Genomic DNA, 12,478 nt, shown 5'->3' with positions numbered 1-12,478 from the left:
TGTTTAACACCGCACTGGGCAATATGCCAGCTATGGGACGGTGGTCTGTAAATAATCGTTGGCTTTATCTTGTGGGGAAACCTGCCCATTATGATAAACTACAGCATGGGAATTTCAAGGTATAACTGTGCAAACGCATCCGGGCCCACTTGCACAAAGCGATCACAAAGGTGCCGTAACTCCCATACTTTAACATAGGCTTACGATAGTCTTAGCGCTAACATCGCTTTGTGCAAGTGGGCCCTCACAGTACTGCAGCAACATTATTGCAATAGTCAAACTGAAATTCGATACTGTATAGCATCACAACAAGTGGTCCTAAACTGTAATGCTTATCTTGTAAAGAATCGATTATCTACAGACCGCCGCCGTATATAGCTGGAATATTGCTGAGGTCGGTGTTAAACAACAAACAAAAAACAAAACCAGTGTTTAGGAAGTCCTAAGATCGCCCTTAATTCAGTTTTTGTTTTGTTTGTTGCTTAACGCCACACTCAGCAATATTCCAACTATATGACGGTGATCTGGAAATAATCGAGTCTGGACCAGACAATCCAGTGATTGACATCATGAGCATCGATCTACGCAATTGGGATACGATGACATGTATCAACCAAGTCAGCGAGCCTGACCACCCATCCCGTTAGTCGCCTCTTACGACAGGCATAGGCTGTGAGGACCAAATCTAACCCGGGTGAACGCTGGTCTACCATATTATAAAGGAAATACATGTAATTGTGATTGTATCCCAAGATTTCTTACGTCGGGTCAAAAGAAAACACTTCACAGTTGTACAGCCGTGCTATATCCTGGTCAAATTGGAAGCTTTTACCCCAGTGGGACCTGAAGGAGATAGAACACATAATATGGTGAGGTGAGGTGAAATGGGGTTTAACGTCGCGTCCAAGATTATTGTACTTATATAGCGAAGTACATGTCAGTGTGTGTGGCTGCTTGTACTAGTCCGGACTGATGCCGATTTTTAATGCTAGCCCTCTGAGAAACCATGCCGCAGTTTAATATGAATACCCCACTTAGACACAGTATACTGACTCCGAGCCGACCGGTAATTGTTTTAACCCTTTAATGCCGAGCGCCAGACAGGGTAACAACAAGTACCATCTTTTAACGTCCTTTGTTACCAGTCGGCCGGGATCGAACCCTGGACCTTCCGCACTCTGGGCGGACGCTCTACCACTAGACCACGATCCATTATAAAATGTAATTAACTACCGAGATAATATAGCGTACCATGCAACATGCATTGAGACGAGGTGGATAGACATTTTATGGTTTCAGTGTGAGAAACCAAAGAATTGAAAAACACTAAGACATGAATTACATCACTTGTTGATGATATATATTGATAGTAATGAATTGAACGTAAAAAGGCGGGCCTTCCGTCAATATACTGTTTGTAAATTGTTTATGAATTATGGGCCGGATGATCTACATTTCCCATCTTCCCGAGGCAAGGGAGTTAACTGACTGTAAAAGTCCAGCTTTTACGTGGAAACTCCCTTGTCTTGAGAAGTTGATAATTTCCGAAATAAAAAACAAGAACACCCAACCATCCGCCTGTATGTAGTTGTCGCACGACATATTTATTTAAAGTATATATAGTCTGTCGCTAGGAAAACGTGCAAGCAACATAATCTGAAATAGTTTGGCAGTGAGAAAAGATTATTTACACCTGGAAAACGCCAAGCCATTACCGTAGACACCTGCCGTATTTTGACAGCTGTCAGAGACCCCATAGTTACCTTCATGACAGTTTCAAGAACAACGTCGCGTCCAAGATTATTGCACTTATATAACAAGAAGACTGTATGTTCCTCCTGATGGTCTCAAGAACTGAGTCATTCGTTACAGAGAAGCAATTTCGAAATTTCGAAGTTTTCACTCGTTAAATCGATTATTTCCTCGTTATTTCAATTGTTTTCTTTCAATTTCGAGTTTCTCTCTCGTTATTTCAAGTTTGTTTCAAAAACTCGAATTTTCGATTATATTCCCGTTGCTTGTATTATTTTCTCGTAATTTCAAATTTATTTAGAAAACCCGAAATTTCGAGAACATAATTGAAATAACAAGATAATAATCGAAGTAACGCGAAAAAACACGAAATTTAGAGTTTATGGAATAAACTTGAAATAACGCGAAAAAAATCGAAATAACGAAAAAATAATTGAAATGATGAGAATTTTCGATTGAAAAACAAATTATGGTACAAAAGTAGCACCATTATAATTAGGGTTTCATACCTATTTCGAACTCTGTACAGCTAGACTAAATGAGACGTAGAAAATACAACCTCTGTTGATTTCAGGTCCTAGAGCTGAAAAGGGGATGAGTATTGGCTGCTGAAGATGGAGGAGGATGCCAGTTGAATTGGTTGACCATCATATTAAATATATACTGAGTCAAATTAAAAACTTCACATTTTTAAAAGTAATCCCATATATGATATACAACGGACAAATGTATCAGAGAAGGTAATTTTTCATCATTAATGTCCAAAGAAGGATTTTAATTAACGGTGGTAACCATAATTTGTTCCAAGCACCTACGGTATTCGGTAATAACATCAACAGTTTAAATCATAAGTCCCAAGCACGAGAATCTGATGGCACACAAGTTCAGTAGCGTGTATGGCCACCATGTGCGTTGACAACTGCCACAAAACGCCTCCGCATGGACCTTGTGATGCTTGTGAACACATGATTGGGAAGACGACGCCATTATTGCTGCAAAATGGTGCCAAGATCTTGCAAATTCTGTGGTTGGTTCTGGAGAGTGCGCAGACTTCTGCCAAGAGCATCCCAGACGTGTACGATGGGGTTGAGGTCGGGAGACCTTGACGACCAGTCCATGACGTTGACTCCCCATTCTGAAGGAAATTCCTTGTCAAAATTGCTGTGTGGGGTCTGGCATTGTCGTGTTGGAAGATCATACCGGGTCCATGTGCTGCCATAAAAGGCAGAAGTTCTGTTGCAAGTACCTGGTCGCGGTAAGCAGCAGCGTTGAGGTTGCCACGGATGACAAGAAGCCTGGAACGTGCATTGCCACAGAAAGCACCCCACGCCATGACACTTCCGCCTCGAAATCTGTCAACTTCCTGTACACAACACTGGGCGTAACGTTCATGACGGCGCCTCCACACCCTCGCCCTACCATCAGCAAATCGAATATTAAATCGGGATTCATCACTGGAGACAACTTGATTCCAATTCCCCTGTGTCCATCATAAGTGTCGCTGTGCCCACAATTGACGTTGACGTCTGTGTAATTGAGTCAGAATCGGCCCGTAGTATGGCCGTCGTGCTTAAAGGTGAGCAGTTCTCAGACGGTTTCGAACAGTTTGCGCACTCAGTCTACCCCTAACCAGTTCATTTCTGGTTGATGTAGCCGTCAAAAATCGGTTACCGAGGTGACGTAAGAAAATCTGACGATCCTCTGCATGTGGCGTCACACGTGGTCGACCTGGCCGAGGGCGATCAGCGGTGGTACCCGTTTGCTGTAGACGCGTCTGTAAATCATAAACAGTCCGTCGACTACAACCCATCGTCCTTGCGACTTCAGCTACGGACGTTCCCGTTTGCAACATGCCGATGGCACGTTCACGTTGCACATTTGAAAGGCGTGGCATGACAAATGGCCGTAAAGACTTTTTTTTTCTTTTTTTTTAATGATTGCTAACAAGTATGGCTGAAAAGACGTGCGGTATTATGGCCACTTGACCAGTTGCACGTGAAAAACCATTTTTGCCACTATAGTGCTGTGCACATGATTTTGATCGATTCACCTGCACAAAAACGGGTGTTATCTGAAGACAATACGTGGCCATTACTGTTTAAATACACAATAAGGGCCCACAATGATAACTTGTCAAAATGTTAAAATTTTAGGCTTGTGAAGTTTTTAATTTGGTTCAGTATATGTTTTGGGGTCTCAGAGAGACTACGGGTTTAAACATTGAATGTGCCTCCCCGAAAGAGTAAGCTAAACACTGACGCTACCTTTTAGAACGATTAAATACAAAACGTCAACGCTTAGAGAATAACCAGTCTCGATTATCAGATTCTATTGAGTGTAAAAGGCAAAGATTCAACGTTGACGGTATCTACCCGAATGTTAAATTTCCAGAAGGAGTATACACTAAACGTTGACGGTACTTACCCGAAGGAGTAAGCCAGGCAAGGCTTGACGGGTCTGAACCTCTCATCGTCACAAATTTCCCAGCCCTCATCGGCGGGGGGACCCGCCCGCAGCATGCGGTCACATGGCAATTCAATGTTGTCCAGGTAACTGAAGTGAAACAGCTCATTGTAAACCACTCGTACTCTGAAACTTAGAGTTTCATCTAAGGCGTCGCGATTCGCTGTGCAGAGTTGCGTCCCTTGGGCACGCCAGAATACTATGATTGTGGGTTCGAATCCCAGATTCGCGCCGATTATGTTTCTAGGTTTGTCAGAACCGTAGGTGGATCTGACATCCCGTGATAGAACTGGAACCCTGTTCGTTGAAGTTGCGTTAAACCCAACGCACTTACTCACTAATGTAACATAATCCTGATTAATCTGTTGCTCCCGGACGAGGTTGTACAAACGGGAGAAGCGCACGTGAATGAATGTTGTTTAACGCCGTTCTCAGCAATACTCCAGTTATTGTTTATAGAGTTTATTTCCTCCAAGTTTCAGGCCATAGGCCCATAGAACATACATGATATCAATAAAGTGTAGCCACATAAAGAAACTGTGCACGGAGAAAATATATTCTGGATTGAAATACAACACAGCAAGAACAAAATGATGCAGATGCTGTAGCAGCTGAATGATCGGACCATAAGAAAATGTCAACGGGACCTGAACAACATCTTTTACGATGACGTCAGAAGATCAAAATGGAGTAGGGGGTCAAACGACAAAGTCACAAAGTCAATACGGGTATGACCACCCTGTGCGTGAATCACAGCAGTGCATCGGCGACGCATGGAGTCCACCAAATGGGCATGGAAGGCCTGGTGAATGGAAGGCCTCCTCAAATCCTGTGCCAAGTCACGGACGTTATCTGGAGGATGTGGAAGACGACGCAGACGGCGCTCCATTTCATCCCACACATGCTCTATTGGGGAGAGATCTGGAGAAATTGCAGGCCATGGCAGTAACATGACATTGTTATGGTGAAGGAAATCCATTGCGACCCTAGCCGTCTGAGGACGAGCGTTGTCCTGTTGAAATGTCAATTCCGGGCCATGACGTTGCAGGAAAGGAATGACCACAGGCCTCAGAATCTGATCTCTGTAGCCAACACCGGTGAGATTGCCCTGAACAACCACCAAAGGGGTTCGGTGCCGTGCTGTTATCCCACCCCAAATCATCACAGAGCCATCTCCAAAACGATTCCTCTCCACAATACAGTTACGTGCATAACGTTCTCCCAAACGCCGGTAGACACGTTGGCGCCCATCACTGTGGGAAATGTTGAACCTCGATTCATCTGTAAAGACAACATTTCTCCACCATATTCGAGGTTGGCGAACATGATTTCGACACCATCTTAGACGGTTGACTCGATGACGGTGTGTCAGGATGGGACGTATGGCAGGGCGTCGTGGTCGAATCCCGTACTGACGTAAACGATTCCTGACAGTGTTGGGATGGATACGGCGCATTCCAGGAATTGTCTGGGACGTCGTTACTGCCGTTTGGAGATGTGTAACTCGAATCCATCTGTCCTGTCTTGGCGTCGTTACTCGGGGAGTCCTGAACGTGGGTGGTCGGCAACGTCATTTGTGTTCTGATAACGCCTCACCAATGCCGATATCGTGTTACGATGGCATTGGAAATGTGTTGCCACCTGTTGTTGCCTCATTCCCGCTCGGATCATTCCAAAGTCTTCATGACGCTGTGCAGCTGTCAATTTTGGCATGATTCGCTTGTAATATGCTTGTGTCTGCGCCTGAGAAGTTTAGAATTTTTGAATGACCACAGATCATGCTTTCCAAAGTGACAGCGAATTTTGAGTTGCACATGCTGTGCACAGCTGCACAGGATGCACGTGCAGTAACACATTGCACGTCCATAGGCCCCCATCAATGACGTCATATCGCATGGCACGTGCATGAGCGTTTGAATGTCTCCAATAATTGCTGTGTTCAAACCTATATTTCATATATGGACGGTGTGCCCTTATATCTATATTTTTCCGTGCACAGTTTCTTTATGTGGCCAGTATACAATGTATGTTGCCCAGGATATACGGCCAGCTTCATCTAATTTGTACATCATTAAATACGTTTGCTGCGGTAGACGATCAGTGTTCATAGAGATTAATTTTGTCCAGTATTTAATACATTTACTAATATAATACACATATAATCGGTGTCTTCCAGTTTCACCAAGAACAGCGCCATTGCTTGCATTATTTGGTAGGTTAAGAATCCGTTTGTAATATTTAGTCTGTCCCATCTCTATAATTTCGTAGTATTGGAACCCCCAAACTTCAGAGCCATATGTTAATATTGGTAAAACCATGGATTCGAACATCTTGGTTGCAGTAGTGATTGGTAATCTTCCACATAGATAGTTTATTTTATAGATATAATGACATACTTTTTCTGCTTGTTGTCCAAGTGTTGCCGTTGCTTTTGTCCATAGCAATTTAGGAGTGAAAAATAGTCCCAAATATTTATAAGATGAAACAGTCTCTATCTTTTCTTCTCTGTAAGTCCAATTTTCATAGTTCCTTAAACGTCCACCATTTCTAAAACCGATTATCTTTGATTTGTTCATATTTAGAGACAGTTACTCCATTTATATCAAGGTGTCTGAAAATAACCAAGTGACTCTAAGATGTCCCCGTTATACCTAACCGGTGTGCCTGACACGTGTGTCTGACCCGTGTGCCACACCTGTGTGCCTAACCTGTGTGTCTGTCCCGTGTGTCTGACCTGTGTGACTGACGCGTGTGACTGACCTCTGTGACTGACGCGTGTGCCTGACCTGTGTGACTGACCTGTGTAACTGACCTGCGTGACTGACCTGTGTGACTGACCTGTGTGACTGACCTGCGTGTCTGACTTGTGACTGACTTGTGTGTCTGACCTGTCTGACTAAACTGTGTGACCGATCTGTGTGACTGACATGTGTAACTGATCTGTGTGTCTGACCTGTGTGTCTGACCTTTGAAACTGACCTGTGTGACTGACACGTGTGACTTACCTGTGGTATATCTCAAGGACCTCTGCTTCCTTGAGCTGCTCAAGCTCCTTAACTGGATCAAAGCCCTGGCAAACATAGAGCTTGACATCAACACACGGACAAGCCCTGGCAAATATTGAGCTGGGCATCAACACATGGTCAAGCCCTGGCAAACATACAGCTGGACATCAACACATGGTCAAGCCCTGGCAAACATTGAGCTGGGCATCAACACACGGACAAGCCCTGGCAAACATTGGGCTGGGCATCACAGAGAGTGAGTGAGTTAGTGAGTTTGGTTTTATGCCGCTTTTAACAATATTCCAGCAATATCACGGCGGGGGACACCAGTAATGGGCTTCACACGTTGTACCCATGTCGGGAATCGAACCCGGGTCTTCAGCGTGACGAGCGAACGCTTTAACCATTAGGCTACCCGACCGCCCCTAGAGAGAGAGAGAGAGAGAGAGAGAGAGAGAGAGAGGGGGGGGGGGGGGGGGGGGGGGGGAGGGAGGGTGATATCGACCATGCGTACTAGTACGTCACTTATTTCATGCGTCAAACTGCTTACATTCTTTTTCCATCAGTACCATTGAATCGACGCAAATCATTAGTCATATGTGTCATTTCAAGCCAATCCCTTAGCTTCGAGCGCACAAGTCAACAGGAAACACTATCTAACCTTTAAATCATGTCTGACGACGTACAACTCTAAATATGGCCTATCACCTCTTGTAAAAAGAATTCACTGTGATCAGTCATAGCATCGAGAAATGGCGTCCGTCAAATTTTGTGACCTTTTGACCTCGGGTGATCTACACTACTGTATTAGCTATATTACATACCAACATGTAGAGCATCAGGTTACCAACATTTAGAGTGGCCATGCTATTGCTTGTAAAGTTATTCCATTTTCTGGTTTCCCTACCCTGAAATCTAGTCCCATGGATTCGTCTCAGAGGTCACCCTTGTGTGGTGATTCTTACCACTAAGCTGTGAGTCCCGGATTGCCTTCAATTGTTTTTTTCATCTATGGATATATGACTTTCAATAAATCATACTCAGATTTTACCACCCCAGGTGGTACCGCTTTATAAAATTTTGGGGTCTGTCTCATGGACTATGATTCCCAGAAGGATAAATATCCTCAAGACTGTCAGCAATTTAAGAGGCGGGAACAAGGTATCCATGAGATGTTGTCAAGCTACAACTCCTACGACAGTCAGCTTATATGGAAAATCAACAACCTGGACTTCACCAACTACCATCTCGTACACTTTCTGTTTGGCTAAATATCTCAGGATACATTTATCACCAGAGGCGAAACTACCATTATAACAGAAAAGGAATCGCTTATACCTAAAAAAAATAATTTTTATTTACACATAAAAAAGCAATTTTTTTTAAAAACATAACCTCAATATACCATCTATGCAGTAAATTATTAATTCAAACTCTGCACAGTCAAATGTGATATTTATTGTCTAACTTGAAAATTCGAATATTCCAGTAACAAGTGAGCAATGGATTCAGGTTGATTGCAAGATGGACAAACCTTGTCATAGTGCATCTTATGATCAAGTCTGAGGTGTGAGACGGCAATTTCAACTTTCCTTTCATTTGAGTATGAGTTTGGCTTTTTGTGGATCTTGGGTTGAATTTTATATAGCCATCTGCCGATCTTACTTGCGTCCCACTGGGCTCGCCATCTTTGGGCTATGGAGGCTTTGATTTTGCTTTTTATCTGTAGTTTACTAAAGGGAATAGGCTGTATCTCCGCTTTGTCTTGGGCTAGCTTCGCCAATGTGTCTGCCTTTTCATTTCCATGAATATCTATGTGAGAGGGGATCCAATTCACCTCCACCTGTTGTCCTTGGTCCGATAGTTTTGGTGTTCGTATAGAATATTATTGACTGTGTTTCTGCCGCTGATGGCTTGTAGTGCACTCAACGAGTCTGAAAGGACGACTGCTTTTGCTTCCGGTAGTTCCGGTATGAGTTTGAGTGCATGAGTTTGAGTTGCCTCCAATTCAGCAGTGAATACTGACTGACCATCAGGCAGGCGAACCGAATGTACTTGGGGTTTGGAGCTGTGGATATGAATCCCGTAAACAGCACTGCTGTTGATAGGATTCTTGGATCCATCAATGTATATATGAGCCCAGCTGCCCCAGATAGTTTGAATTTTAGTGATAGCTACTAATCGTAGTAGGGTTGGGTTTTCTTTTTCAGTGACTTCTGATGTTAAAGCAGTGTCAACTTTGTGAGTTTGTAAAGTCCAGGCAGGGTGTAGCCGTTTGTAGTGACTTTCTGATGGCTGAATGTCATCACAATTGTGACATTGCATGAGTTGTCGTACTCATAGCCCAGATGGCTTTAGTGAGGGATTTTTCCGAGCTAGGGCTTCATCTCGGGTGTTTTTGTCCTGCAATATCTTTTTCACCAAAGGGTTTGATGTTCGTCCCCAGAACGTTAATATTGCCTGCTCACTTCTCAGTTTCAATGTGAGTTCTCCCATTTCTACTTGTAGTGGTTTTAGTGAAGTGCCTGTTGCTGCACCTGTGGCCAGCATTAGGGCATTGTATTGTATTCTGTCTAGGCGGCTTAAGACAGTATTTGATGCTGAAAGAAAGGCCTCACAACCATAGTCTATTTTTGATCCGATAAGTGATTTGTAGAGGTCCAGCTGAGAGTCCCTTGATGTGTCCCAAGATGTGCCTGAAATTGCCCATTGTACGTTCGGGTCTTTTTTTCCACATATTCTATAAGTTTGCACCAAGTGCGGTGTTGATCAAGGATCAACCGAAGAAATATTGCGGATTTTTCAAATTTGATTGGTTTGCCTTTTATGGAGACACGGGGTATCATGGCACCTTTCCCCCTGCGTTTGAATAGAACTCCCACAGTTGTTTTTTTCACTTGAGAGGGTAAATCCCCATTCATTGCACCATTGATCTTTCTCTGTCCAGGGCTGAGTGGAGGTTTTTTTCGGATTTGTGAAATATCTCTCTGCTTTACCAATATTGCTCTGTCATCAGCGAATTTTGGGTAGCAGACTTGACATGATCAAAAAGATCATTGATCATGATGTTAAACAGGGTTGGGCTTATAATGCTGCCTTGTGGCGTGCCATTGTCCAGTGCCATAGGATCAGATTGATTGTTCCCTAGTTTTACTGATAGCGACCTGTCTTGCAGGAAGCTGTCTATGAAGTTTTGCCATGTTCCCTTCTACTCCATTTTGTGCTAGTTTTGTGAGGAGTGCGTCATTCCATACCATGCCGAAGGCTTTGCTGAAGTCCAGAAATACTGTGGCTATGTATTGTCTGTTTAATTGAGCTTTCTTTATCTCATTTTCCAGTCTTAAAATATTATCCAGACATGAGTGTCCCTTCCTGAAGCTGTTTTGGTCAGGTTTGATGTGCTTGCCAGTTTCAAGGTGATGCATGAGCCTTTTTGTAACCATGGCTTCCATAGCTTTACACATGTTTGAGGTGAGTGAGATCAGTCGATAAGAGTTTGGTAGGACTTCGTCTTTCCCTTGCTTTAGAAGCGGGATAACTGCAGCATTTTCCATGCTTTTGGGACTTCTTCTTTCGACCATATCGTGTTATAAAACTCACTGAGTAAGCGTTTGGTTTGATCAGATAGGGTTTTTTTTAATATCTCGTAACTGGCTGTGTCAAGACCAGGTGCTGTGCCTTTTCTATGTTGTATCGCATCAAACTCTGTCACAGTAAATGGCATAGTGCATTAAAGATACTTGCTTTGAGGCTGTTTTTATACCATAAGCATAAGCTTTTTTTCCTGTTTGAATTCTTTGCTGCAATTTGTGTTGCTGCTGACAGATGAGAAGTTCTCGGCGAGAATGTTGGCCTTTTCTTTGACTGTATGGGCGTTGGCTAACTTGGGAATTTTTTAGGGTTTATGTTTACCCCTGACTGCGTGTACTTTGCTCCAGACTGTTTTAGCATTTGTTTTTTTCATTTAGAGATTTGCAGAGGGTCTGCCATGAATCGTTTTTAGAATCGGCTATGAGCTGTCTTACTTTTGTCCTGGCTGCTCGGACTTGGGCCAAGGCTGATTTATCCCTTTTTGACCTATTTAGGGCTTTCTTTCTCACTCTCCTGGCTTTTGCTATTTCCCTGTTCCACCATGGTACAAGAGTTCTATCAGTTTTGTTGTCTTTTTTCGGAATTAATTTTTCAGCTGCGGTTATAATTGAGGAGGTGAGATTTGGGCAAAAAAGATAAGGATTACCCGAGGCAATTACTGAGGATTTGATGATATACATTCCTTCCGGAATTTAGGTTAATCAGCCTTTGCATCTTTGGGCTATGGAGGCTTTGATTTTGCTTTTTATCTGTAGTTTACTAAAGGGAATCGGCTGTATCTCCGCTTTGTCTTGGGCTAGCTTCGCCAATGTGTCTGCCTTTTCATTTCCATGAATATCTATGTGAGAGGGGATCCAATTCACCTCCACCTGTTGTCCTTGGTCTGATAGTTTTGGTGTTCGTATAGAATATTATTGACTGTGTTTCTGCCGCTGATGGCTTGTAGTGCACTCAGCGAGTCTGATAGGACGACTGCTTTTGCTTCCGGTAGTTCCGGTATGAGTTTGAGTGCATGAGTTTGAGTTGCCTCCAATTCAGCAGTGAATACTGACTGACCATCAGGCAGGCGAACTGAATGTGCTTGGGGTTTGGAGCTGTGGATATGGATCCTGTAAACAACACTGTTGTTGATAGGATTCTTGGATCCATCAGTGTATATATGATCCCAGCTGTCCCAGATAGTTTGAATTTGAGTGATAGCTACTAATCGTAGTAGGGTTGGGTTTTCTTTTTCAGTGACTTCTGATGTTAAAGCAGTGTCAACTTTGGGAGTTTGTAAAGTCCAGGCAGGGTGTAGCCGTTTGTAGTGACTTTCTGATGGCTGAATGTCATCACAATTGTGACTTTGCATGAGTTGTCGTACTCATAGCCCAGATGGATTTAGTGAGGGATTTTTCCGAGCTAGGCCTTCATCTCGGGTGTTTTTGTCCTGCAATATCTTTTTCACCAAAGGGTTTGATGTTCGTCCCCAGAACGTTAATATTGCCTGCTCACTTCTCAGTTTCAATGTGAGTTCTCCCATTTCTACTTGTAGTGCTTCAAGTGCATTGTATTGTATTCTGTCTAGGCGGCTTAAGACAGTATTTGATGCTGAAAGAAAGGCCTCACAACCATAGTCTATTTTTGATCCGATAAGTGATTTGTAGAAGTGAAGCTGAGAGTCCCTT

The 12,478-nt window shown here is 43.3% G+C and overlaps 1 protein-coding gene across 1 annotated transcript in view; it reads right to left on the bottom strand.

Moving 5' to 3' along the window:
• Nucleotides 1-12,478, bottom strand: part of LOC139476918 (probable methyltransferase-like protein 24) — a 31,670-nt gene that overhangs the window by 2,929 nt on the left and 16,263 nt on the right. Inside the window, exons 2-4 of the mRNA XM_071259480.1 lie at nt 7,221-7,285; nt 4,177-4,305; nt 763-843 (exon numbers count right to left, since the gene is read on the bottom strand). Coding sequence (XP_071115581.1) covers nt 763-843; nt 4,177-4,305; nt 7,221-7,285 — 275 coding nt within the window. The remainder of the gene's footprint in view (nt 1-762; nt 844-4,176; nt 4,306-7,220; nt 7,286-12,478) is intronic.

The sequence above is a fragment of the Haliotis cracherodii genome, unplaced genomic scaffold (assembly GCF_022045235.1).
Source record: "Haliotis cracherodii isolate W230 unplaced genomic scaffold, xgHalCrac1.p SCAF_30, whole genome shotgun sequence".
Classification (NCBI taxonomy): Eukaryota; Metazoa; Mollusca; class Gastropoda; order Lepetellida; family Haliotidae; genus Haliotis; species Haliotis cracherodii.
Note: the sequence above shows the minus strand (reverse complement) of the source record. Positions and strands in the feature narration are given on the sequence as shown.